Source organism: Pelodiscus sinensis, chromosome 24, assembly GCF_049634645.1.
Source record: "Pelodiscus sinensis isolate JC-2024 chromosome 24, ASM4963464v1, whole genome shotgun sequence".
Classification (NCBI taxonomy): Eukaryota; Metazoa; Chordata; order Testudines; family Trionychidae; genus Pelodiscus; species Pelodiscus sinensis.
In genome coordinates, this window is record NC_134734.1 from 22,508,062 (window position 1) to 22,533,586 (window position 25,525).

The following is a 25,525-nucleotide window of genomic DNA, read 5'->3' on the forward strand; positions in this document are numbered from 1 at the left end:
ATCTCCTGGTGACACGAACAACCCGGGGCCTCCTAGTGACACAACCACCCCGGCATCTCCTGGTGACACGAGCACCCCGGCAACTCCTGGTGGCACGAGCAACCCGGGGCCTCCTAGTGACACAACCACCCTGGCATCTCCTGGTGACACGAGCACCCTGGCGCCTCCTGTTGACACGAGCACCCCGGGGACTCCTAGTGACACGACCAGCCTGGCATCTCCTGGTGACACGAGCACCCCGGCATCTCCTGGTGACATGAGCAACCCGGGGCCTCCTAGTGACACGACCACCCTGGCATCTCCTGGTGACACGAGCACCCTAGCATCTCCTGGTGATACGAGCACCCTAACACCTCCTGTTGACATGAGCACCCTGGAATCTCCTGGTGACAGGAGCAACCCGGGGCCTCCTAGTGACACGACCCTTCTGGCATCTCCTGGTGAAACGAGCACCCTGGCGCCTCCTGGTGACACGAGCACCCTGGCGCCTCCTGGTGACACGAGCACCCCGGAATCTCCTGGTGACACAAGCACCCTGGCGCCTCCTGTTGACATGAGCACCTCGGGGCCTCCTAGTGACACGACCCTTCTGGCGCCTCCTGGTGACACGAGCACCCTGGCATCTCCTGGTGACACGAGCACCCTGGCGCCTCCTGTTGACACGAGCACCCTGGCACAGCCTGGCACCATGATCCTTCTTTTCTCGCTGTCATTCCGCATTGTGAACAAGAATTTTAACGACTCCCTAAACTACTCTAATTCCAGTTACTACCAGGCTCTGGAGGGTGTAATCAAGGCCACGGTAAGTCCAGCCCAACCGCGGGCCCTGTCTCCCCTGGGGGTGGCTGCCAGCCCCAAGGTGTTGGGATGCTTGGCGGGAGCTCCACCGGGCCGCCGCTGGACCTGTGTTCCCGCTGCCCTTCAATGACCCATGAGGCTCTGTCCTGGAGCAGCAAGGGGAGAGTCCCTCAGTCCATGCCCTGGAAGCCGGATTCGGCTCTGGGCCCCTCTGCCCCTCTGCCGCCAGCCCGGGACACGGGTGCTGGAACTAGGAGTACTGGGGGCTGCTCGAAGTTTCCAGTTCCATTCGATCGCTCCCGGCACCCCCTCCCCCACAATTCTCCCGTGGGCCCGGCTCTGGGGAGACACCCCTGTCCCCATCCCCTGCCCCCCCAGGAAGAGCACAGCAAGGGAGGCTGGCAGGAGCCGGGGCTGGTCCCCCCAGGCAGCTGGGGGCCGGCATTGACCCTGCTCCCCTCTCTGTCCGTGACAGTACCTGCAGGTCTATGGCTGCGCAGACTGTCCCAACGGGCAGAACTACCGGGGATTCACCGATCTGCGGTTCAGGTACAGCGAGCGCCATGGGGCTGCCCCCACATGGGGAAGGGAGGGGGCAGCCTGCTGGGCTGGGGAGGGAACGGGGGGGAGAGAGGCTGGGGGAATGCCGGAGGTTGTTCTGGGCTGGTGGGGGGGGCTACAGGAGGGAACAGCCTGAATGAGGGGCTGCAGCCGAGGGCCTTGGGTAGGTGAGAAGCGGGGAGCAGGGCTGGGGTCCGGCAGTAGTTGGGGAGCTGGGGAGGGGCCAGGTGGGAAGGGGGCGGGGCCGTAAAGGGGGCGGGGCCAGACCCAGCTAATCCCCCTCTGTGGCCTGCTCTGCAGCCCGGGCTCGGTGGTGGCAGCCTCCGTTCTGCTGTACGGAGCGAGCAACAGCAGCATCAACGACACCGACATTAAGCAGCAGCTGGCGGAGGGTCTGGAGAGCAATAAAACCGTCGGGCTCCAGCTGGAGGGTATCAACGGTGAGCAGCCTGGGCCGGCCCCCGTGTGTCCGCAGCAGCCCCCGGCCAGGGGTCCCTGTGGGGGGGGTGGTGTGCACGGCCTTGGGGCAGAGCTCTGTGGGGACCAGGCTGCCCCCCGGCTGGCTGCTTGGGGGGTGTTGCGGGCACCAGCCCAGCCCTGCCTGTATCTGTCCCAGTAGGGGGGGCGTGGGCGGCTGGGGCTGGGCCCCTTCCCTGCACCCCGGGCCCAGCCCCTTTCCGACAGCCCCTAGCTCTGTCCCATCTGCCTGGCCAGCCTGGGGCCCTCTGCCGACTCCTGCACCCTCCCCTCCCCTCCGGGTTCTCCGCAGCCCCTGACTGCTCCTGCTTCCGTTTCAGCCACTTTTGTCGGCTCCACTTTATCCACCCCGGAACCTGCTGTTGACACGACCACCCTGGAGCCTTCTAGTGACACAACAACCTCGGCACCTCCTAGTGACACGACCACCCCGGCATCTCCTGGTGACACGAGCACCCTGGCATCTCCTGGTGACACGAGCAACCCGGGGCCTCCTAGTGACACGACCACCCTGGCATCTCCTGGTGACACGAGCAACCCGGGGCTTCCTAGTGACACGACCACTCCGGCATCTCCTGTTGACACGAGCACCCTGGCATATTCTGGTGACATGAGCACCCAGGGGCCTCCTAGTGACACGACCACCCCGGCATCTCCTGGTGACAGGAGCACCCCGGCATCTCCTGTTGACACGACTACCCCGGCGCCTCAAGGTGACACGAGCACCCTGGCATCTCCTGGTGACACGATCACCCTGGTGCCTCCTGTTGACATGAGCACCTCAGGGCATCCTAGTGACACGACCCTTCTGGAATCTCCTGGTGATACGAGCACCCTAGCACCTCCTGTTGACACGAGCACCCTGGCATCTCCTGGTGACACGAGCACCCTGGCGCCTCCTGTTGACACGAGCACCCCGGGGCCTCCTAGTGACACGACCACCCTGGCATCTCCTGGTGACACGAGCACTCCGGCATCTCCTAGTGACACGAGCGCCCTGGCATCTCCTGGTGTTACGAGCACCCAACCACCTCCTGTTGACACGAGCACCCTGGCATCTCCTGGTGACATGAGCAACCCGGGGCCTCCTAGTGACACGAGCACCCTGGCATCTCCTGGTGACACGAGCACCTCGGGGCCTCTTAGTGACACGAGCACCCCGGCATCTCCTGGTGACACGAGCACCCTGGCATCTCCTGGTGACACGAGCACTTCGGGGCCTCTTAGTGACACGAGCACCCCGGCATCTCTTGGTGACACGAGCACCCTGGCGCCTCCTGTTGACACGAGCACTCTGGCACCTCCTGGTGACACGAGCACCTCGGGGCCTCTTAGTGACACGAGCACCCCGGCATCTCCTGGTGACACGAGCACCCCGGGGCCTCCTAGTGATACGACCCTTCTGGCATCTCCTAGTGATATGAGCACCCTGGCATCTCCTGGTGACACGAGCACCCTGGCGCCTCCTGGTGACACGAGCACCCTGGCATCTCCTGGTGACACGAGCAACCCGGGGCCTCCTAGTGACACGACCACCCTGGCATCTCCTGGTGACATGAGCACCCTGGCATCTCCTGGTGACACGAGCAACCCGGGGCCTCCTAGTGACACGAGCACCCTGGCATCTCTTGGTGACACGAGCTCCCTGGCGCCTCCTGTTGACACGAGCACCCCGGGGCCTCCTAGTGACACGACCACCCTGGCATCTCCTGGTGACACGATCACCCTGGCGCCTCCTGTTGACATGAGCACCTTGGGGCCTCCTAGTGACACGACCCTTCTGGCATCTCCTGGTGACACGAGCACCCTGGCGCCTCCTGTTCACATGAGCACCTCGGGGCCTCCTAGTGACACGACCCTTCTGGCATCTCCTGGTGACACGAGCACCCTGGCGCCTCCTGTTGACACGAGCACCCCGGCACAGCCTGGCACCGTGATCCTTCTTTTCTCGCTGTCATTCCGCATTGTGAACAAGAATTTTAACGACTCCCTAAACTACTCTAATTCCAGTTACTACCAGGCTCTGGAGGGTGTAATCAAGGCCACGGTAAGTCCAGCCCAACCGCGGGCCCTGTCTCCCCTGGGGGTGGCTGCCAGCCCCAAGGTGTTGGGATGCTTGGCGGGAGCTCCACCGGGCCGCCGCTGGACCTGTGTTCCCGCTGCCCTTCAATGACCCATGAGGCTCTGTCCTGGAGCAGCAAGGGGAGAGTCCCTCAGTCCATGCCCTGGAAGCCGGATTCGGCTCTGGGCCCCTCTGCCCCTCTGCCGCCAGCCCGGGACACGGGTGCTGGAACTAGGAGTACTGGGGGCTGCTCGAAGTTTCCAGTTCCATTCGATCGCTCCCGGCACCCCCTCCCCCACAATTCTCCCGTGGGCCCGGCTCTGGGGAGACACCCCTGTCCCCATCCCCTGCCCCCCCAGGAAGAGCACAGCAAGGGAGGCTGGCAGGAGCCGGGGCTGGTTCCCCCCAGACGGCTGGGGGCCGGCATTGACCCTGCTCCCCTCTCTGTCCGTGACAGTACCTGCAGGTCTATGGCTGCGCAGACTGTCCCAACGGGCAGAACTACCGGGGATTCACCGATCTGCGGTTCAGGTACAGCGAGCGCCATGGGGCTGCCCCCACATGGGGAAGGGAGGGGGCAGCCTGCTGGGCTGGGGAGGGAACGGGGGGGAGAGAGGCTGGGGGGCTGCCGGAGGTTGTGCTGGGCTGGTGGGGGGGGCTACAGGCGGGAACAGCCTGAATGAGGGGCTGCAGCCGAGGGCCTTGGGTAGGTGAGAAGCGGGGAGCAGGGCTGGGGTCCCGCAGTAACTGGGGAGCTGGGGAGGGGCCAGGTGGGAAGGGGGCGGGGCCGTAAAGGGGGCGGGGCCAGACCCAGCTAATCCCCCTCTGTGGCCTGCTCTGCAGCCCGGGCTCGGTGGTGGCAGCCTCCGTTCTGCTGTACGGAGCGAGCAACAGCAGCATCAACGACACCGACATTAAGCAGCAGCTGGCGGAGGGTCTGGAGAGCAATAAAACCGTCGGGCTCCAGCTGGAGGGTATCAACGGTGAGCAGCCTGGGCCCGGCCCCCGTGTGTCCGCAGCAGCCCCCGGCCAGGGGTCCCTGTGGGGGGGGGGGTGTGCACGGCCTTGGGGCAGAGCTCTGTGGGGACCAGGCTGCCCCCCGGCTGGGCTGCTTGGGGGGTGTTGCGGGCACCAGCCCAGCCCTGCCTGTATCTGTCCCAGCACGGGGGGGCGTGGGCGGCTGGGGCTGGGCCCCTTCCCTGCACCCCGGGCCCAGCCCCTTTCCGACAGCTCCTAGCTCTGTCCCTTCTGCCTGGCCAGCCTGGGGCCCTCTGCCGACTCCTGTACCCTCCCCTCCCCTCCGGGTTCTCCGCAGCCCCTGACTGCTCCTGCTTCCGTTTCAGCCACTTTTGTCGGCTCCACTTTATCCACCCCGGAACCTGCTGTTGACACGACCACCCTGGCGCCTTCTAGTGACACAACAACCTCGGCACCTCCTAGTGACACGACCACCCCGGCATCTCCTGGTGACACGAGCACCCCGGCATCTCCTGGTGACACGAGCATCCTGGCATCTCCTGGTGACACGAGCAACCCGGGGCCTCCTAGTGACACGAGCACCCTGGCATCTCCTGTTGACACGAGCACCCCGGGGCCTCCTAGTGACACGACCACCCTGGCATCTCCTGGTGACACGAGCACCCTGGCGCCTCCTGTTGACACGAGCATCCCGGGGCCTCCTAGTGACACGAGCACCCTGGCATCTCCTGGTGACACGAGCAACCCTGGGCCTCCTAGTGACATGACCACCCTGGCATCTCCTGGTGACACGAGCAACCCGGGGCTTCCTAGTGACACGACCACCCCGGCATCTCCTGGTGACACGACCACTCCGGCATCTCCTGTTGACACGAGCACCCTGGCATCTCCTGATGACACGAGCACCCTGGCATCTGCTGTTGACACTGCTACCCCGGCGCCTCATGGTGACACGAGCACCCTGGCGCCTCCTGGTGACATGAGCACCTCGGGGCCTCCTAGTGACACGACCCTTCTGGCATCTCCTGGCGACATGAGCACCTCGGGGCCTCCTAGTGATACGAGCACCCCAGCAACTCCTGTTGACACAACCACCCTGGAGCCTCCAATTGACACAACCACACTGGCGCCTCCTGTTGACACGACAACCCCAGTGCCGCCTGTTGACACAAACACCCTGGAGCCTCCTATTGAGACAACCAAACTGGCGCCTCCTGTTGACACAACTACCCTGGTACCTCCTAGTGACACAACTACCCTTGCACCTCCCAGTGACACGACCACTCCAGTGCCTCCTGTTGACACAAGCACCCCAGCGTCTCCTGTTGACACGACTAACCTGGCACCTCCTAGTGACACAACCACCCCGGTGTCTCCTGTTGACACGACCACTCCAGCGCATCCTAGTGACATAACCACCCCGGCTTCTTCTGTTGACACGACCACCCCGGCGTCTCCTGTTTACACGACCACCCCAGCGCCTCCTGTTGACACAACCACCCCAGCATCTCCTGTTGACACGACTACCCCGGTACCTCCTAGTGACACAACCACACTGGCGCCTCCTGTTGACGCGACCACCCCGGCGCCTCCTGTTGACATGAGCACCCTGGCACCTCCTAGTGACACAACCACACCGGTGCCTCCTATTGATACGAGCACCCCAGCGCTTCGTAGTGACACAACCACCCCAGCGCTGCCTGTTGACACAACCACCCCGGCATCTCCTGTTGACACAACCACCCCGGCGGCTCCTAGTGACACAACCACACCGGTACTTCCTGTTGACACTACTACCCTGGTACCTCCTAGTGACACAACTACCCTCACACCTTCCAGTGACACAACCACTCCAGTGCCTCCTGTTGACACGAGCACCCTGGCGCCTCGTAGTGACACAACCACCCCGGCGCTGCCTGTTGACACGAACACCCCGGCATCTCCTGTTGAGACAACCACCCTGGTGCCTCCTAATGACACAACCACCCCGGTGTCTCCTGTCAACAGAACCACTCCAGCGCCTTCAGTCAACACGACGCCCCCAGCACAGCCTGGCACCGTGATCCTTCTTTTCTCGCTGTCGTTCCGCATTGTGAACAAAAACTTCAACAACTCCCTTGAAGACTCTAATTCCAGTTACTTCCTGGCGCTGGAGGGCGTAATCAAGGCCATGGTAAGCCCAGTCCAGCCCCTGGCCCTGTCTCCCCTGAGGGTGGCTGCCAGCCCCAAGGTGTCGGGAACTTGGCATGAGCTCCATGAGGCCGCCGACGGACCTGTGCTCCCGCTGCCCTTCAATGACCCATGAGGCTCTGCCGTAGCAGAAACCCCTCAGAGCCGGGAGCAGGGAAACTTCCACCCCCCGTGGGCCAAGTCCTGGGCCCCAGACTCTCAGCCCCAGAGGCTCCTGTCCTGGAGCAGCAAGGGGAGAGTCCCTCAGTCCATGCCCTGTGTGGCGGTGAGCTGGGGGTTCCCCGATCCTGCACCCCCGTAGCAGCACGAACAGACTCCACCAGCCGGTAGAACAGAGAGGGGTTATTGTTCCTTCAGGGTACAGCACAGCCTAGACGTAATCTGGTTACAGGAATTAGGGTAGGATGCCTCAGCCCCCTCCTCTGTCTCTCTCCTTCATGGCTCCAACTTAGCCTGTACTGGCCCTGGGTCCCCAACAGCCACTACGCAGGGGGATCCGGGGACACAGAGCAGACAGCCCCCCACTACGCCACATCTGGAAGCCTGCTTCGGCTCTAGCCCCCTCTGCCTCTCTGCCACCAGCCCGGGACATGGGTGCTGGAACTAGGGGTGCTGGGGGCTGCTCCACGCCCGGCTCGGAGTGGTTCCCGGACACCAAGTTTCCAGTTCCATTCGATCGCTCCCGGCACCCCCCCACACACAATTCTCCGGTGGGCCCGGCTCTGGGGAGACACCCCTGCCCCCATCTCCTGCCCCCCCAGGAAGAGCACAACAAGGGAGTCTGGCAGGGGCCGGGGCAGGTCCCCCCAGACGGCTGGGGGCCGGCATTGACCCTGCTCCCCTCTCTGTCCGTGACAGTACCTGCAGGTCTATGGCTGCGCAGACTGTCCCAACGGGCAGAACTACCGGGGATTCACCGATCTGCGGTTCAGGTACAGCGAGCGCCATGGGGCTGCCCCCACATGGGGAAGGGAGGGGGCAGCCTGCAGGGCTGGGGAGGGAACAGGGAGGGAGAGAGGCTGGGGGGCTGCCGGAGGCTGTGCTGGGCAGGTGGGGGGGGGCTACAGGCGGGAACAGCCTGAATGAGGGGCTGCAGCCGAGCACCTTGGGTAGGTGAGAAGGGGGAGCAGGGCTGGGGTCCCGCAGTAACTGGGGAGCTGGGGAGGGGCCAGGTGGGAAGGGGGCGGGGCCGGGAAGGGGGCGGGGCCAGACCCAGCTAATGCCCCCTCTGTGGCCTGCTCTGCAGCCCGGGCTCGGTGGTGGCAGACTCCGTTCTGCTGTACGGAGCGAGCAACAGCAGCATCAACGACACCGACATTAAGCAGCAGCTGGCGGAGGGTCTGGAGAGCAATAAAACCGTCGGGCTCCAGCTGGAGGGTATCAGCGGTGAGCAGCCTGGGCCGGCCCCCGTGTGTCCGCAGCAGCCCCTGGCCAGGGGTCCCTGTGGGGGGGGGGTGCACGGCCTTGGGGCAGAGCTCTGTGGGGACCAGGCTGCCCCCAGGCTGGGCTGCTTGGGGGGTGTTGCGGGCGCCAGCCCAGCCCTCCCTGTATCTGTCCCAGCGGGGGGGGCGTGGGCGGCTGGGGCTGGGCCCCTTCCCTGCACCCCGGGCCCAGCCCCTTTCCGACAGCCCCTAGCTCTGTCCCTTCTGCCTGGCCAGCCTGGGGCCCTCTGCCGACTCCTGCACCCTCCCCTCCCCTCCGGGTTCTCCGCAGCCCCTGACTGCTCCTGCTTCCGTTTCAGCCACTTTTATCGGCTTCACTTCATCCACCCCGGCGTCTCCTGTTGACACGAACACCCCAGCGCCTCCCGGTGGAACGTCCACCCCAGCGCCTCCCGGTGGAACGTCCACCCCAGCGCCTCCCATTGGCACAAGCACCCCAGGGCCTCCCGGTGGAACGTCCACCCCAGCGCCTCCCAGTGGCACAAGCACTCCAGCGCCTCCCGGTGGAACGTCCACCCCAGCGCCTCCCATTGGCACAAGCACCCCAGCGCCTCCCGGTGGAACGTCCACCCCAGCGCCTCCCATTGGCACAAGCACCCCAGCGTCTCTCGGTGGAACGTCCACCCCAGCGCCTCCCGGTGGCTCGAGCACCCCAGCGCCTTCCAGTGTAACGTCAATCCCAGTGCCTCCCGGTGGCTCGAGCACCCCAGCGCCTCCCGGTGGAACGTCCACCCTAGCGCCTCTCAGTGGCACAAGCACCCCAGCTCCTCCTGGTGGAACGTCCATCCCAGCGCCTCCCGGTGGAACGTCCACCCCAGCGTCTCCCGGTGGAACGTCCACCCTAGCGCCTCCCAGTGGCACAAGCAGCCCAGCGCCTCCTGGTGGAACGTCCATCCCAGTGCCTCCCGGTGGCTCGAGCACCCCAGCACCTCCTGGTGGAACATCTACCCCAGCGCCTCCCAGTGGCACAAGCACCCCAGCGCCTCCTGGTGGAACGTCCACCCCAGCACCTCCCAGTGGAACGTTCACCCCAGCGCCTCCTGGTGGAACGTCCACCCCAGCGCCTCCCGGTGGCTCGAGCACCCCAGCGCCTCCTGGTGGAACGTCCATCTCAGTGCCTCCCGGTGGCTCGAGCACCCCAGCGCCTTCCAGTGTAACGTCCATCCCAGTGCCTCCCGGTGGCTCGAGCACCCCAGCGCCTCCCGGTGTAACGTCCATCCCAGTGCCTCCCGGTGGAACGTCCATCCCAGTGCCTCCCGGTGGCTCAAGCACCCCAGCGCCTCCCGGTGTAACGTCCATCCCAGTGCCTCCCGGTGGCTCGAGCACCCCAGCGCCTCCCGGTGGAACGTCCACCCTAGCGCCTCTCAGTGGCACAAGCACCCCAGCTCCTCCTGGTGGAACGTCCATCCCAGCGCCTCCCGGTGGAACGTCCATCCCAGCGTCTCCCGGTGGAACGTCCACCCTAGCGCCTCCCAGTGGCACAAGCACCCCAGCGCCTCCTGGTGGAACGTCCATCCCAGTGCCTCCCGGTGGCTCGAGCACCCCAGCACCTCCTGGTGGAACATCTACCCCAGCGCCTCCCAGTGGCACAAGCACCCCAGCGCCTCCTGGTGGAACGTCCATCCCAGCGCCTCCCGGTGGCACAAGCACCCAAGCGCCTCCTGGTGGAACGTCCACCCCAGCACCTCCCAGTGGAACGTCCACCCCAGCGCCTCCTGGTGGAACGTCCACCCCAGCGCCTCCCGGTGGCTCGAGCACCCCAGCGCCTCCTGGTGGAACGTCCATCTCAGTGCCTCCCGGTGGCTCGAGCACCCCAGTGCCTCCCGGTGGAACGTCCATCTCAGTGCCTCCCGGTGGCTCGAGCACCCCAGCGCCTCCCGGTGGAACGTCCACCCTAGCGCCTCCCGGTGGCTCGAGCACCCCAGCGTCTCCCGGTGGAACGTCCACCCTAGTTCCTCCCAGTGGCACAAGCACCCCAGCGCCTCCTGGTGGAACGTCCATCTCAGTGCCTCCCAGTGGCACAAGCACCCCAGCGCCTCCCGGTGGAACATCCACCCCAGTGCCTCCTGGTGGCTCAAACACCCCAGCGCCTCCCGGTGGAACGTCCACCCCAGCACCTCCCAGTGGCACTAGCACCCCAGCGCCTCCTGGTGGAACGTCCACCCCAGCGCCTCCCAGTGGCACAAGCACCCCAGCGCCTCCCGGTGGAACGTCCACCCCAGCGCCTCCCGGTGGAACGTCCACCCTAGCGCCTCCCGGTGGCTCGAGCACCCTAGCGCCTCTCGGTGGAACGTCCACCCTAGCGCCTCCCAGTGGCACAAGCACCCCAGCGCCTCCTGGTGGAACATCCACCCCAGCGCCTCCCGATGGCTCGAGCACCCCAGCGCCTCCTGGTGGAACGTCCACCCCAGCGCCTCCCGGTGGCACAAGCACCCCAGCGCCTCCTGGTGGAACGTCCACCCCAGCGCCTCCCGGTGGCACAAGCACCCCAGCACCTCCTGGTGGAACATCCATGCCAGCGCCTCCCGGTGGAACGTCCACCCTAGCGCCTCTCAGTGGCAGAAGCACCCCAGCTCCTCCTGGTGGAACGTCCATCCCAGCGCCTCCCGGTGGAACGTCCACCCTAGCGCCTCCCAGTGGCACAAGCACCCCAGCGCCTCCTGGTGGAACGTCCATCCCAGTGCCTCCCGGTGGCTCGAGCACCCCAGCACCTCCTGGTGGAACATCTACCCCAGCGCCTCCCAGTGGCACAAGCACCCCAGCGCCTCCTGGTGGAACGTCCATCCCAGCGCCTCCCGGTGGCACAAGCACCCAAGCGCCTCCTGGTGGAACGTCCACCCCAGCACCTCCCAGTGGAACGTCCACCCCAGCGCCTCCTGGTGGAACGTCCACCCCAGCGCCTCCCGGTGGCTCGAGCACCCCAGTGCCTCCCGGTGGAACGTCCATCTCAGTGCCTCCCGGTGGCTCGAGCACCCCAGCGCCTCCCGGTGGAACGTCCACCCTAGCGCCTCCCGGTGGCTCGAGCACCCCAGCGTCTCCCGGTGGAACGTCCACCCTAGTGCCTCCCAGTGGCACAAGCACCCCAGCGCCTCCTGGTGGAACGTCCATCTCAGTGCCTCCCAGTGGCAAAAGCACTTCAGCGCCTCCCGGTGGAACGTCCACCCCAGCGCCTCCCAGTGGCACAAGCACCCCAGCGCCTCCCGGTGGAACGTCCACCCCAGCACCTCCCAGTGGCACTAGCACCCCAGCGCCTCCTGGTGGAACGTCCACCCCAGCGCCTCCCAGTGGCACAAGCACCCCAGCGCCTCCCGGTGGAACGTCCACCCCAGCGCCTCCCGGTGGAACGTCCACCCTAGCGCCTCCCGGTGGCTCGAGCACCCTAGCGCCTCTCGGTGGAACGTCCACCCTAGCGCCTCCCAGTGGCACAAGCACCCCAGCGCCTCCTGGTGGAACATCCACCCCAGCGCCTCCCGATGGCTCGAGCACCCCAGCGCCTCCTGGTGGAACGTCTACCCCAGCGCCTCCCGGTGGCAGAAGCACCCCAGCGCCTCCTGGTGGAACGTCCACCCCAGCGCCTCCCGGTGGCACAAGCACCCCAGCACCTCCTGGTGGAACATCCATCCCAGCGCCTCCCGGTGGAACGTCCACCCTAGCGCCTCCCGGTGGCTCGAGCACCCTAGCGCCTCTCGGTGGAACGTCCACCCCAGCGCCTCCCAGTGGCACAAGCACCCTAGCGCCTCTCGGTGGAACGTCCACCCTAGCGCCTCCCAGTGGCAGAAGCACCCCAGCGCCTCCCGGTGGAACATCCACCCCAGCGCCCTCCAGCAACACGACCACCCAAGCGCCCTCAGTCGACACGACCACCCCGGCACAGCCTGGCACCGTGATCCTTCTTTTCTCGCTGTCGTTCCGCATTGTGAACAAGAACTTCAACGACTCCCTTCTCAACCCTGTTTCCAGTTACTACCTGGCGCTGGAGGGCGTAATCAAGGCCATGGTAAGTCCAGCCCAGCCCCCGGCCCTGTCTCCCCTGGGGGTGGCTGCCAGCCCCAAGGTGTCGGGATGCTTGGCGGGAGCTCCACCAGGCCGCCGCCGGACCCGTGCTCCCGCTGCCCTTCAATGACCCATGAGGCTCTGCCGTAGCAGAAACCCCTCAGAGCCGGGAGCAGGGAAACTTCCACCCCCCGTGGGCCAAGTCCTGGGCGCCAGGCCCCTCAGCCCCAGAGGACCTGTCCTGGAGCAGCAAGGGGAGAGTCCCTCAGTCCATGCCCTGGAAGCCTGCTTCGGCTCTAGCCCCCTCTGCCCCTCTGCCGCCAGCCCGGGACATGGGTGCTGGAACTAGGGGTGCTGGGGGCTGCTCCACGCCCGGCTCGGAGTGGTGCCCGAACACCAAGTTTCCAGTTCCATTCGATCGCTCCCGGCACCTCCCCCCCCACAATTCTCCCGTGGGCCCGGCTCTGGGGAGACACCCCTGCCCCCATTCTGCCCCCCAGGAAGAGCACAGCAAGGGAGGCTGGCAGGGGCCGGGGCAGGTCCCCCCAGACGGCTGGGGGCCGGCATTGACCCTGCTCCCCTCTCTGTCTGTGACAGTACCTGCAGGTCTATGGCTGCGCAGACTGTCCCAACGGGAAGAACTACCGGGGATTCACCGATCTGCGGTTCAGGTACAGCGAGCGCCATGGGGCTGCCCCCACGTGGGGAAGGGAGGGGGCAGCCTGCAGGGCTGGGGAGGGAACAGGGGGGGAGAGAGGCTGGGGGGCTGCCGGAGGTTGTGCTGGGCAGGTGGGGGGGGCTCCAGGCGGGAACAGCCTGAATGAGGGGCTGCAGCCCAGCACCTTGGGTAGGTGAGAAGCGGGGAGCAGGGCTGGGGTCAGGCAGGAGCTGGGGAGCTGGGGAGGGGCCAGGTGGGAAGGGGCGGGGCCAGACCCAGCTAACCCCCCCTCTGTGGCCTGCTCTGCAGCCGGGGCTCGGTGGTGACAGACTCCGTCCTGCTGTACGGAGCGAGCGGCACCAGCATCAGCGACACCGACATTAAGCGGCAGCTGGAGAAGGGTCTGGAGAGCAATAAAACCGTCGGGCTCCAGCTGGACGGTATCAAGGGTGAGCAGCCTGGGCCGGCCCCCGTGTGTCCTCAGCAGCCCCTGGCCAGGGGTCCCTGTGGGGGGGGGGTGCACGGCCTTTGGGCAGAGCTCTGTGGGGACCAGGCTGCCCCCCGGCTGGGCTGCTTGGGGGGTGTTGTGGGTGCCATCCCAGCCCTGCCTGTATCTGTCCCAGCGGGGGGGGCGTGGGCGGCTGGGGCTGGGCCCCTTCCCTGCACCACTGGCCCAGCCCCTTTCCGACAGCCCCGAGCTCTGTCCCTTCTGCCTGGCCAGCCTGGGACCCTCTGCCGACTCCTGCACCCTCCCCTCCTCTCCCCTTCCCCTGTGCTCTGGGTGCCCCGCAGCCCCTGACTGCTCCTGCTTCCGTTTCAGCCACTTTTATCGGCTCCACTTCATCCACCCCGGCGCCCGACCCCCTGGTGCCCGGCTGGGGCATCGCCCTGCTGGTCCTGGGCTGCGTCGCACTGGTGCTGATCCTCCTCGTCCTCATCCTTCTGGTGAGTATCCCCCCTGCCCATCCCTGCGGCCTCAGGCCCCCTCCAGCCTCTCTCCTCCTGGCCCCCACCGACCCTCACCAGCCGCCTCTCGCCCTTCTAGATCGTCTGCTCGTGCCTCAGGAGGAGCCGTGGGAAGCTGGAGCTGCTGAGCGCACACACCTCGTATGGGCCCACGAGCGAGTCCCCCACCTACTACACCCATGGGCGCTTCAATGCCCCCGGCCCGAAGCAGAACCCCTACAGCCACGTAAGTGCTGGGGCCTGGCCCGGCCCTGGGGTGCCCCTCGCCCGGTGTGTGCCCCATGCTGCCCTTACTGGGGAGTGGACTGGGGGGTGGTTAGTGGGTGGCACTGTGAGGGGTTGTAGTGGGGGGGGTGCAGATGGTGGCACTGTGGGAGGTTGGAGTTGGGGGGTCGCAGGGTGGCACTGTGGGAGGTTGGAGTGGGGCGGTCGCAGGGTGGCACCATGGGAGGTTGGAGTTGGGGGGTCGCAGGGTGGCACCGTGGGATGTTGGAGTTGGGGGGTCGCGGGGTGGCACCGTGGGGGGTTGGAGTGGGGTGGTCGCAGGGTGGCACCGTGGGAGGTTGGAGTGGGGGGGGTCGCAGGGTGGCACCGTGGGGGGTTGGAGTTGGGGGGTCGCAGGGTGGCACCGTGGGGGGTTGGAGTTGGGGGGTCACAGGGTGGCACTGTGGGAGGTTGGAGTTGGGGGGTCACAGGGTGGCACCGTGGGGGATAGGAGTTGGGGGGTCGCAGGGTGGCACTGTGGGAGGTTGGAGTTGGGGGGTCGCAGGGTGGCACCGTGGGAGGTTGGAGATGGGGGGTCGCAGGGTGGCACCGTGGGGGGTTGGAGTGGGGTGGTCGCAGGGTGGCACCGTGGGGGGTTGGAGTGGGGTGGTCGCAGGGTGGCACCGTGGGAGGTTGGAGTTGGGGGGTCGCAGGGTGGCACTGTGGGAGGTTGGAGTTGGGGGGTCGCAGGGTGGCACCGTGGGGGGTTGGAGTTGGGGGGTCGCAGGGTGGCACCGTGGGAGGTTGGAGTTGGGGGGTCGCAGGGTGGCACCGTGAGGGATTGGAGTTGGGGGGTCGCAGGGTGGCACTGTGGGAGGTTGGAGTTGGGGGGTCGCAGGGTGGCACCGTGAGGGATTGGAGTTGGGGGGTCGCAGGGTGGCACTGTGGGAGGTTGGAGTTGGGGGGTCACAGGGTGGCACCGTGGGGGGTTGGAGTGGGGGGGTCGCAGGGTGGCACTGTGGGGGGTTGGAGTGGGGGGGTCGCAGGGTGGCACCGTGGGGGATTGGAGTTGGGGGGTCGCAGGGTGGCACCGTGGGGGGTTGGAGTTGGGGGATCGCAGGGTGGCACCGTGGGGGGTTGGAGTTGGGGAGTCACAGGGTGGCACCGTGGGGGATTGGAGTTGGGGGGTCGCAGGGTGGCACTGTGGGAGGTTGGAGTTGGGGGGTCGCAGGGTGGCACCGTGGGAGGTTGGAGTTGGGGGGTCGCAGGGTGGCACCCTGGGAGGCTGGAGTTGGGGGGTCGCAGGGTGGCACTGTGGGAGGTTGGAGTTGGGGGGTCGCAGGGTGGCACCGTGGGGGATTGGAGTTGGGGGGTCGCAGGGTGGCACCGTGGGGGGTTGGAGTGGGGTGGTCACAGGGTGGCACTGTGGGAGGTTGGAGTTGGGGGGTCGCAGGGTGGCACCGTGGGGGATTGGAGTTGGGGGGTCGCAGGGTGGCACTGTGGGAGGTTGGAGTTGGGGGGTCGCAGGGTGGCACCGTGGGGGATTGGAGTTGGGGGGTCGCAGGGTGGCACCGTTGGGGATTGCAGTTGGGGGGTCACAGGGTGGCACTGTGGGGGGTTGCAGAGTGAGGCTGAGGGTGGAACTAGGGGATGCGTCACACTGAGGTTGTGGGGCAGGGTGGGAGTGGGCTGGAGGTGGGGCCCATGCCTGGCCCTGGGACATGGAGCCCGACCAGTGGCCCCTGGGCCGTGCTGGCTGTGCCCTGCCCCATGGGTCCCAGGCAGCCCCCGTCTGCTCCAGGGCGCTGGGCTCCGACAGTCCCTGCTGGCCGGCAGCAGGAGGGCCAAGGCCCCTGCCTGGGCAGAGCCCGGGGTGCCAGGTGGCCTTGGGCAGGGCAGCTTGGCCGGGCTCAGGCGGAGTCTGGTTTTCCCTCCCCCTCCCCATGGGGCCTGGCAGCGGGGGGCTGGTGTCTCCTTGTCACCATGTCTCCGCCTGTGCAAGGACAGCCGCCCCGCCCGGCTCATGCCCTAGGAGTCGGTGCCAGCGGGCACCAGGGCCGCAGCAACGTGCCAGGGGCTGGTCCGGGGCGTTACAGGGATGCTCTCTGCTGTTACAGGCCCAGGCCTGGCACGGGTCCCAGGCTCCCCACAGGGTACCTGGCCCTACATGGGAGGGCTGACTTGGCCCCGGCGTGCCGGGGGCAGGAGCTGGAGCAGCCCCAGGTCTCGGGGCCGGGCCTAGCGCACGGGGGGGCTGTTCCCAGTCAGTCCCTCCCCGGCCCCACAGCCCGTTTCCATGCCGACAGGGGGAGGTGGTGATGGCCCGGTAGGGGCTAGGACAGACGCGGGTGGGCCCAGTTTTCAGGGGGGCGGGCAATGATGGAGGCGGGGGAGCGGGATGGAAGGCCCTAGGGGGCTGGAAGGGGAGGGGCACAGCAGGGAGCCGGTGCCCTGGGGAGGGGGCCAGGAGGAAAGGGGACCTGCCCCCTACCCCCACTCAGCAGACGGGCCCAGCGCGGCGCCCGCCGGGGAGTGGTGCTGCCGGGCTGATGGACCCCGCCGGTCGGGAGCCGCAGCCTGTGGATCTGGGGGGCTCTGGCCCTGCTTTGGCGCCTCTGCCCCCCTCCCCCTCCCTAGCTACAGCCCTGCTGGGGAGATCCTGGTTGCCAGGTAACGGGGTTGGCCTGGCGGGGCTCTAACCCCGTCCCCTCTGTGTCCCCCAGATGTACACCGGCAACGGCAACAACGCCTTCTACACCAACCCGGCCGCGTCGTCGTAGGATCGCCGGGGCGCCGCCCCACGGGCTCCAGCATCCCCCCGAGCTTCCTGCAGCTGGACTCCAGGGGCCAGGCGCCCACAAACGGCCCTGGGCAGGGGGCTGCTGCCATGGGGCGGGTGGGGGAGGAGTCAGGGAGCAGGTCGGGGGTGTCAGCTCTGGGGAATCCCCCCCACCCTGCAGCCCCTGGCTCTGGGGGGGGCTGCTCCGGCTCCCATTGGGCCCAGCAATAATGGGGGATGGGGCAAATTCCTGCCTTGCTGCGTGGGGGAGGGAAAAGGGGCTGCCCCATACGTCCTGCCAACCGGCCTGGGCAGAGCAGGGAGCACGGCAGCGCCTCCCCAGGGAGCCCCCCATAGTGCCGAGCTCTGGGAGGGGCGTGTCCCTGCCCCCCCACACCCAGCTCCCCCCTGCTGCCGGGAGCTGGGCCCGAGCGCCGGGAGGCTGCCAGCAGCCGGATTCGAATGCAGGGGAACTGGGTGAACAAGGCGACGGGGACCCCCAGCCCCAAGCGCCTCCTGCCACAAGCACTTGCCAAACGCCGTCTACTGCCATGGGGCCCCGGGGCAGGGCTGGGCCGGGTGCGCGGCCCCGCTGGCCTGGGGCTGTTCTACTGGGACGGGGCCCGCAGGGCTGTGACGGCCCTGCCGCGACGGGGGGGGGACACAGGGCCCTTGGGGTGGGCTGTATTTATAGGGATTCACAATAAAGGGATCTGTGCCGAGTCAGGCTCCAGGCTGCTTTTTTCCTGCGCCTCTGGGCGGGCGAGTCAGCGCCGTGGTCTGTGTGGAGGTGTGTGCGACGGGCACCCCTGGGCGCCCACGCCGCCCGACTCCCCACCCAGCCGGTCAGCCCCCACCTGGGCCGGGCACCCCTGCATCAGACAAAGGGGAGCTCCGCCCCTGCACACTCCTCCCGCCCAGCCAGCCGAGAGCCAGAACGCAGCACAAACGCCCAAGGAAATGGCCGGGTGGGTGTAACGGCCTCAGGGGATAGTCTGGCCCTGAGGCTGCTCTTGGGGTGACCCTGAACCCTGGCAGAACCCAGAATCCCCCTGGGCAGTGCCTTGGTGGTACCCAAATCCCCTGGGTGCTGCCCAGAATCCCCCTGAACAGCGCCTTGGTGGTACCCAAATCCCCTGGGTACTACCCAGAATCCCCCTGGGCAGCGCCTTGGGGGTACCCAAATCCCCTGGGTGCTGCCCAGAATCCCCCTGGACAGCGCCTTGGTGGTACCCAAATCCCCTGGGTGCTGCCCAGAATCCCCCTGGACAGCGCCTTGGGGGTACCCAAATCCCCTGGGTGCTGCCCAGAATCCCCCTGGACAGAGCCTTGGTGGTACCCAAATCCCCTGGGTGCTGCCCAGAATCCTGCTGAGCAGCGCCTTGGTGGTACCCAAATCCCCTGGGTGCTGCCCAGAATCCTGCTGAGCAGCGCCTTGGTGGTACCCAAATCCCCTGGGTGCTGCCCAGAATCCTGCTAAGCAGCGCCTTGGGGGTACCCAAATCCCCTGGGTGCTGCCCAGAATCCTGCTGAGCATCACTTTGGCAGTGTCCAGAATCCCCCAGGTGTTATGCATAATCCCCCTGAACAGCTCCTTGGCCATGCCCAAATCCCCAGGGTTACCCAAAATCCCTCCCCCGCACTCAGGCCTGACCCCAGCTAAGCCCACGCGCACAGGGACAGTCTCACACGCCGCGCGCCCTGCTCCCCAGAACCACTGGGTTTGAACAGGGCGGGCGCTGCGCACCAGCCAGGAGAGCTGCAGCTTCTGGCCTGAGACTACGAGGGGCCCTGCACTCAAACCCCCTTTTACCTGGTTTTGCTCATGCTCTGGGGCTCACGCTGGCCGGAGCTCAGGGCCTTGGCGTGTCTTAATCCGGGTGCACTCCTGCCACGGCCCCTCCTCCGCATCAGGCAGTGCGTAGGGGGGACCCCACCTGCACCCACGTGCCAGCCTGGCTGGGGAGGGGCCCGTTGAGCGCTGGTGCTTACCCCAGCCCCCTCGCCGGGTCTCGCTGACCTGGAGTTGGCACGGCCGCGGTGCAGGGTGTGACGTAGTGGGGGTACTTGCTGGGCTGTGGTGACCCCTGCTGTCTGGAGCAAGACCCAGCAGGGAAAGCCTCACTAGGCAGAGGTAATGCCAAACTTGTTGAACCAGTGGCCAGACACCCCCCATGGAGAGGAACAAAGGAAGGTGGAAGGCTGCCCTGGCTGGGGGGCAGGGCTGGAAGAGGGTTAGTTAGTTCCTGGCTGGAAGGCAGGGAATAAGGAGCTGGGGAGGGGGCTGGGACTCCCCTATCTCAAGGGGGGGCACTGAGGCCTCTTAGCCCCAGTTCCTGTAACCAGATTACATCTGTGCTGCGCTGTGCTGGAGGAGCAATAAACCACCCTCAATTCCACTGGCTGGTGGAGTCTGTTTGTGCCATGTCGGGGTGCAGGAGACGGGGGACCCCCAACGCGCCGTCACACTGGTGTCAGGGGTGGGATCCACTGCACCCCGTGGATGAAGCTTCCAGCGGCGAGCGACAAGGCGCAGTAGAAGCAAGAGCCCTGGAACCAGGCGGGCTGGAGACAGAGCGAAGCGGTTCCTGGGAATCGTGGGGCGCTGCAGCACTAGACTGGTGAGTCTGCACCGAGGGGCCCAGCGGGCAGGTGGCCTACGCCCAACTCTTGAAGGCAGAGCTGGTGGGGCTGTGCAGAGAGAGGGACTTGCCTGTGCGGAAAGCAACCAAGGCCCACCTGATTGCCCAGCTGGAAGATAATGACCAGCCACAGGGCCAGGATCTTGTCCCCAGGGGAAGCAGCCAGACCCCCCCTGAGAGTGTGTCAGGCTCAGAGAGGGGGAGGAGCGCTGGAACCCAACGGAGAGATGAGACAGCGTCTCCCGGGAGGCCTGCAAGCCGTAGCCCATCTAGGGCAGGGGCCAGCCCAGCGGAGCTGCGGCAGCTGGAGATCCAGCTGCGGATGAAGGAATTGGAAGTACAGGACCGAGAGAAGGAACGCCAAGATCGAGAGAGGCAGTGACAGCATGAGCTGGCCATGGCAGAGCGGAGAACCTGCGGGGCCCCGGCTGCGCCAAGAGTGGATGGGCCCCAGGGTCCCGGGGCTGCCAGACGCTTGGAGAGGCTCGTGGTGGCCCAACTGAAGGACATGGGTGACATAGACGGGTTCCTCAGCTCCTTTGAGAGGGCCTGTGGGCTGCAACGGGTCCCCCCAGCTGACTGGCTACAGGAGCTCGTCCCCGCACTGAACCAGGAGGTGGCCGGAGTGCTCAGTCAGCTGGAGGACCTACAGCCAGGGGATTACAACCGAGTCAAGGAGGCCCTGCTGCACAAGTTCGGGCTGACCCCCGAGATGTACAGGAAGAAGTTCCGGGGGGTACAGAAAGGGCCACGGGAGACCTATGTGGACCTGGCCTCCCGCCTGGCGTAATACTGCAGCAAGTGGGTGTCTGGGGTCGGAGCCCAGACTGCAGAGGAGCTGCTCAAGCTGGTCATGATGGAGCAGCTCTATGAAGCGTGCCCACCCAAACTGAGGCTGTGGCTCAAGGACCGGAGACCAGAGAACCCCCAGGAGGCCGGGAGACTGGCGGATGAGTTCACGGAGAGCCGGTCCGGGGGTGAACGGGAGTCCCGGAGAGAAAGAGAATCGTGCAGAGACCGGTTCTCGGCGGAGCAACGGAGAGAGACACCTCCGAGGCGAGCCCCAGGGACCAGGACCAGTCATCGATACCCCAGAAAACCAGCCAGGGCCTGGGCAGAGCCGACCTGAATGGGCCCACAGAACCTAACTTGCCATCGCTGTGGGCAACGAGGCCACAAGAGGGCTCAATGCACCAGGCGCAAGAACAGGTCCCATGACCTGGGACTTTCCAGGGTTAACTGGCTGGGGCGGGAGGAAGGGCAGGCTGCCCCAGTGGCAGGGGCTGGCCAGCAAACCTCCGCTCGGGGAGAGGGGAAGGATGCTCAGTGCACCTCCCCTGGGAGGTCTGACCCTCGGGAGACAGATTTATCCATGCACCGGGTGGGGGTGGGGCGGCCCCTACGGAGGGACTGCCTCGTACCCCTGGAGGTGGATGGCAGGAAGGTTATGGGTTTCTGGGACACGGGGGTGGAGGTGACGCTGGCCCGGCCCGACATAGTGGCCCCAGACCGTATGCTACCCGACACTCAGCTGACACTGAGGGGCATAGGGAGCACCCCCTTTAAGGTACCCGTAGCCAGGGTGCATCTGAAATGGGAGGCCAAGGAGGGCCCCAAGGAAGTGGGGGTGCACCCGCACTTGCCCACCGACGTGCTAATGGGGGGTGACCTAGAGGAGTGGCCAGACGGACCCCACAGGACGCTGGTCACCACCCGTAGCCAGAGCAAGCGAGGGGCTTGCGGCCCGGAACTCGAGGAGGTTCCCCAACAGGGGGCCCAGGGCCCCGTCCCAGCAGACCTAGAGTTGGACGTAGGCAGTGGGGGGAACCACGGCCCTGGCCCAGCCCCAGCCGCTGAATTCCAGGCGGAGGTGCGAGCGGATCCCTCCCTGCAGGCCCTGAGGGACCGGGCTGACCTGGGTGCCGCTCAACCCCTAGGAGGAGATTGCCAGGAGAAGTTCCGGTGGGAGAGGGGATTTCTGTACCGGGAATGGCTTTCCCCCGGGACGGTAGGCAAGTGGGGGCTCCAGCGGCAGCTGGTGGTTCCCCAAAGGTATCGCCGCAAGCTGCTACACCTGGCCCATGACATCCCGTTCTCGGGACACCAGGGGATCCGGCGCACGCGGCTGAGGCTGCTCCAAAACTTCTATTGGCCGGGGATGTTTGCAACTGTCCAGCGGTACTGCCGGTCCTGCGACTCCTGCCAACGAGTGGGGAAGGCCCAAGACAGGAAGAAAGCTGCATTGAGACCCCTGCCCATCATAGAGGAGCCTTTCCAGAAGGTGGCGATGGATATTGTGGGGCCCTTCAACAGAGCGACCCGGACAGGGAAGAAATACATCCTGGTGGGGGTGGACTTCGCCACCCGCTACCCCGAGGCCGTGGCCCTGCCCTCCATCGAGGCAGACAAGGTGGCAGACGCACTGCTGACCATTTTCAGCAGGGTGGGGTTTCCCCAGGAGGTTCTCACGGACCAGGGATCCAACTTCATGTCGGCCCTGCTCCGGTGCTTGTGGGAGAAGAGTGGGGTGCAACACACCTGGGCCTCAGCGTATCACCCCCAGACCAACGGGTTGGTGGAGAGGTTCAATGGGACTCTGAAGCAGATGCTACGGACCTTTATGCACAACCACCCGCAGGACTGGGACAAGTACCTACCCCACCTGCTGTTTGCATACAGGGAAGTGCCCCAGGAGTCCACGGGGTTCTCACCGTTCGAGCTGTTATATGGGAGGCGAGTGAGGGGCCCCCTGGACTTATTGAAAGACGAGTGGGAGGGGAAGGTCTCCCCAGAGGGTGAGCCGGTCGTGGAATACGTCCTGACATTCCGGGAAAGACTTGCCGAGCTCATGGGCCTGGCCAGAGAGAACCTGAGCAGGGCCCAGAGGAAGCAGAAGGTCTGGTACGACCGCAATGCACGGGCCCGCGCCTACGCTACCGGGGACCAGGTGATGGTCCTGATCCCCGTGCGGAAGAACAAGCTGCAAGCCGCCTGGGACGGCCCCTTGAAGGTGGTTAAGCAGCTGAACGAGGTGAACTACGTGGTGGAGCTGACGGGCCGGACGCGCGGCCAGCGGGTATATCATGTTAACATGATGAAGCCGTACTGGGACAGGGAGAACTTGGTGCTGGCCGTGTGTAAGCCCTGGGAGGAACAGGGGGAGGATCCCCTGGTGGGCCTGTTCCCTGGGACCGGAGAGGACTCTTCGCTGGAGTCAATTTCCCTCTCGGACCAGCTCACCCCGGCCCAGCAGGCCGAGATCCGGGAGGTGCTGCGCTCCCACCAGCAGCTGTTCTCCAACAAGCCGGGTCTCACCAACCTGGCTGTCCATCGGGTGCAGACGGGCACTCACCCCCCGGTGCGCTGCTCCCCATTCAGGGTCACAGGGAAAACAGCCCAGGACCTGGAGAGAGAGGTCCAGGACATGTTGGCCCTGGGGGTGATCCAGCCGTCCTCCAGCCCCTGGGCCTCTCCCGTGGTGCTGGTTCCCAAGAAGGACGGGTCGATCCGGTTCTGCGTGGACTACCGGAAGCTCAACGCCATCACGGTGTCCGACGCCTACCCAATGCCAAGGCCTGACGAGCTCCTGGACAAGCTGGGGGGAGCTCGCTATCTCACCACCCTGGACCTCACCAAGGGCTACTGGCAGGTGCCGCTAGATCAGGAGGCCAGACTGAAATCAGCTTTCATCATGCCACTGGGGCTCTATGAGTTCCTGGTCCTGCCCTTTGGCCTCAAAGGGGCGCCGGCCACCTTCCAGCGCCTGGTGGACCAGCTGCTGCGGGGAATGGAGAACTGTGCCCTAGCGTACATCGATGACATCTGCGTCTTCAGCCAGTCCTGGGAGGACCACGTGGCCCAGGTCAACCAGGTACTGGATCGGCTGAGGGAGGCTGGGCTGACTGTAAAGGCTGGGAAGTGCAAGGTTGGAATGGCCGAAGTGTCCTACCTGGGCCATAAGTTGGGGAGTGGCTGCTTGAAGCCAGAGCCGGCCAAAGTGGAGGCCATCCGGGACTGGCCTGTGCCTGTGACGGACCGGGCCGTGTCTGAGCACAGCTAAGGGCGTCCGCTCAGGGCGAATTGCTCAAATCCGGGGCTACTTACAGTCCCCCTGACTGGCGACCTCTCCAGACAGGCCACAAACCAGTCACACAGAGCGCTTCAGCAGCCTGCCTGAAGCCTCCTTTCAGCAGCCTCCTTGGCTCGCTTCTGCTCCTTTTCATCCACATCTCTGGTTAATAACAGCACTACCAGATCTAGTTTAGAGGCCCTTTTCCTAAAGGCAATGCCTCTCCCCAAGCACAAATCCTTCAGAGCACTTTTGCTCAGACTCTCATATAATTCCGGGTTCATCGCAGCGGCTCTTTAATCAACCAAACTCTCAACACCAAAAAGCAAATTTAGACAGCGTGGAGTCCTGATCCCAAAGCTCAATTGACCAAGATCTGTGGATCCTGCCGACTACGCCACTGTGACGGACCGGGCCGTGTCTGGGCACAGCTAAGGGCATCTGCTCAGGGCGAATTGCTCAAATCCGGGGCTACTTACAGCCCCCGACTGGCGACCTCTCCACACAGGCCACAAACCAGTCCCACAGAGCGCTTCAGCAACCTGCCTGAAGCCTCCCGAGTAAAACCCCTCCAACACCCCAGCAATATCCGTGCCCCAGATGGCCCCGGGCCTCATACACAGGTGGGGGGGTCCTAACACCCAATCCCACCTACCCCGAACAAGTTCTGTCCGGTTCCAAGAAACCAGCCACAGATCCCTGGTCAATTTACCCTCTGGACCTTACCCGCAAATCATGCTGGGCCAATCCTTTAGAATCTATATCTAAAGGTTTATTATTACAGGAAAGAAAAGCATGAGAGTAAGGTTGTTAAAGTACAGTACGTTACATGCACCGAATCTCCCAGTTCTCGATGCAGGCTCTAGCAGAGATGTTGCAGCTGCTGGTTTAAAAGTCCTTATTGCACATCCTACGATCAGGATGGGTTCACAGGTCTTCCGGGCTCTTCGATCCCTGCAGTGCTGCCTCTGGGATGAAGTGCTGAGCTGAGAACAAAATGGCATCGACCACATGGCCTCTTTATACTCCTTCCTGGCCTCTTCTTGTATGCAGCAAGTCACCTGGTCCTCAGCCTCTCTGTGTTCCCTGCTGGCTGCTCTCAGGACAGCCCCCATTCTTTGGGTGTGTCTTTGGCCCATTGAGAACCATTGTCCCACAGGTAATTAGCATGTCCACAGGCTCCACAGGCTCGGCCCTGCCCAATGCTTAACCACATGCAGGGAAATCTTCAGTTTCCACACAGATTACAGATCTACACACACAGACATTATATACTCACATAAACAGTGTACACAGGATCAGAAAACAACAAGCTCCCATTCAATACCCCACATGGCTCCCTTTCATACAGATTTCTGGGGCCAACACCCCCACCTAGGGGTGCAGCAGCGATCTGGCTGCTTCCCTCCAATTTGGTAATGTGACAGTGCCGCAGACCAAGAAGCAGGCCCAGGCTTTCATTGGGATGGAGGGGTACTACCGGAGGTTTGTGCCCAACTTCAGCTCCATCGCTGCCCCGATCACAGAGCTGTGCAGGAAGGGGAGTCCAGACAGGGTGGTCTGGACGGAGCAGTGCCAGAGGGCTCTCTGTGCACTGAAGGGAGCCCTGGCCAAGGCCCCAGTGTTGGTAAACCCCGACTTCGACAAGCCCTTTATCGTGTTTACGGACGCCTCGGACACTGGGCTGGGGGCGGTGCTGATGCAGG

The 25,525-nt window shown here is 65.3% G+C and overlaps 1 protein-coding gene across 1 annotated transcript in view; it reads left to right on the forward strand.

Annotated features, from left to right (window-relative positions):
- Window positions 1-25,525, forward strand: part of LOC102456563 (uncharacterized) — a 79,640-nt gene that overhangs the window by 42,003 nt on the left and 12,112 nt on the right. Inside the window, exons 10-25 of the mRNA XM_075908313.1 lie at window positions 37-802; window positions 1,274-1,347; window positions 1,660-1,799; window positions 2,157-3,351; window positions 3,400-3,883; window positions 4,356-4,429; window positions 4,742-4,881; window positions 5,242-7,049; window positions 7,925-7,998; window positions 8,313-8,452; window positions 8,808-12,505; window positions 13,099-13,172; window positions 13,469-13,608; window positions 13,980-14,104; window positions 14,205-14,351; window positions 17,053-17,105. Of these exons, the coding sequence (XP_075764428.1) occupies window positions 37-802; window positions 1,274-1,347; window positions 1,660-1,799; window positions 2,157-3,351; window positions 3,400-3,883; window positions 4,356-4,429; window positions 4,742-4,881; window positions 5,242-7,049; window positions 7,925-7,998; window positions 8,313-8,452; window positions 8,808-12,505; window positions 13,099-13,172; window positions 13,469-13,608; window positions 13,980-14,104; window positions 14,205-14,351; window positions 17,053-17,105 (9,132 nt within the window). The remainder of the gene's footprint in view (window positions 1-36; window positions 803-1,273; window positions 1,348-1,659; window positions 1,800-2,156; window positions 3,352-3,399; window positions 3,884-4,355; window positions 4,430-4,741; window positions 4,882-5,241; window positions 7,050-7,924; window positions 7,999-8,312; window positions 8,453-8,807; window positions 12,506-13,098; window positions 13,173-13,468; window positions 13,609-13,979; window positions 14,105-14,204; window positions 14,352-17,052; window positions 17,106-25,525) is intronic.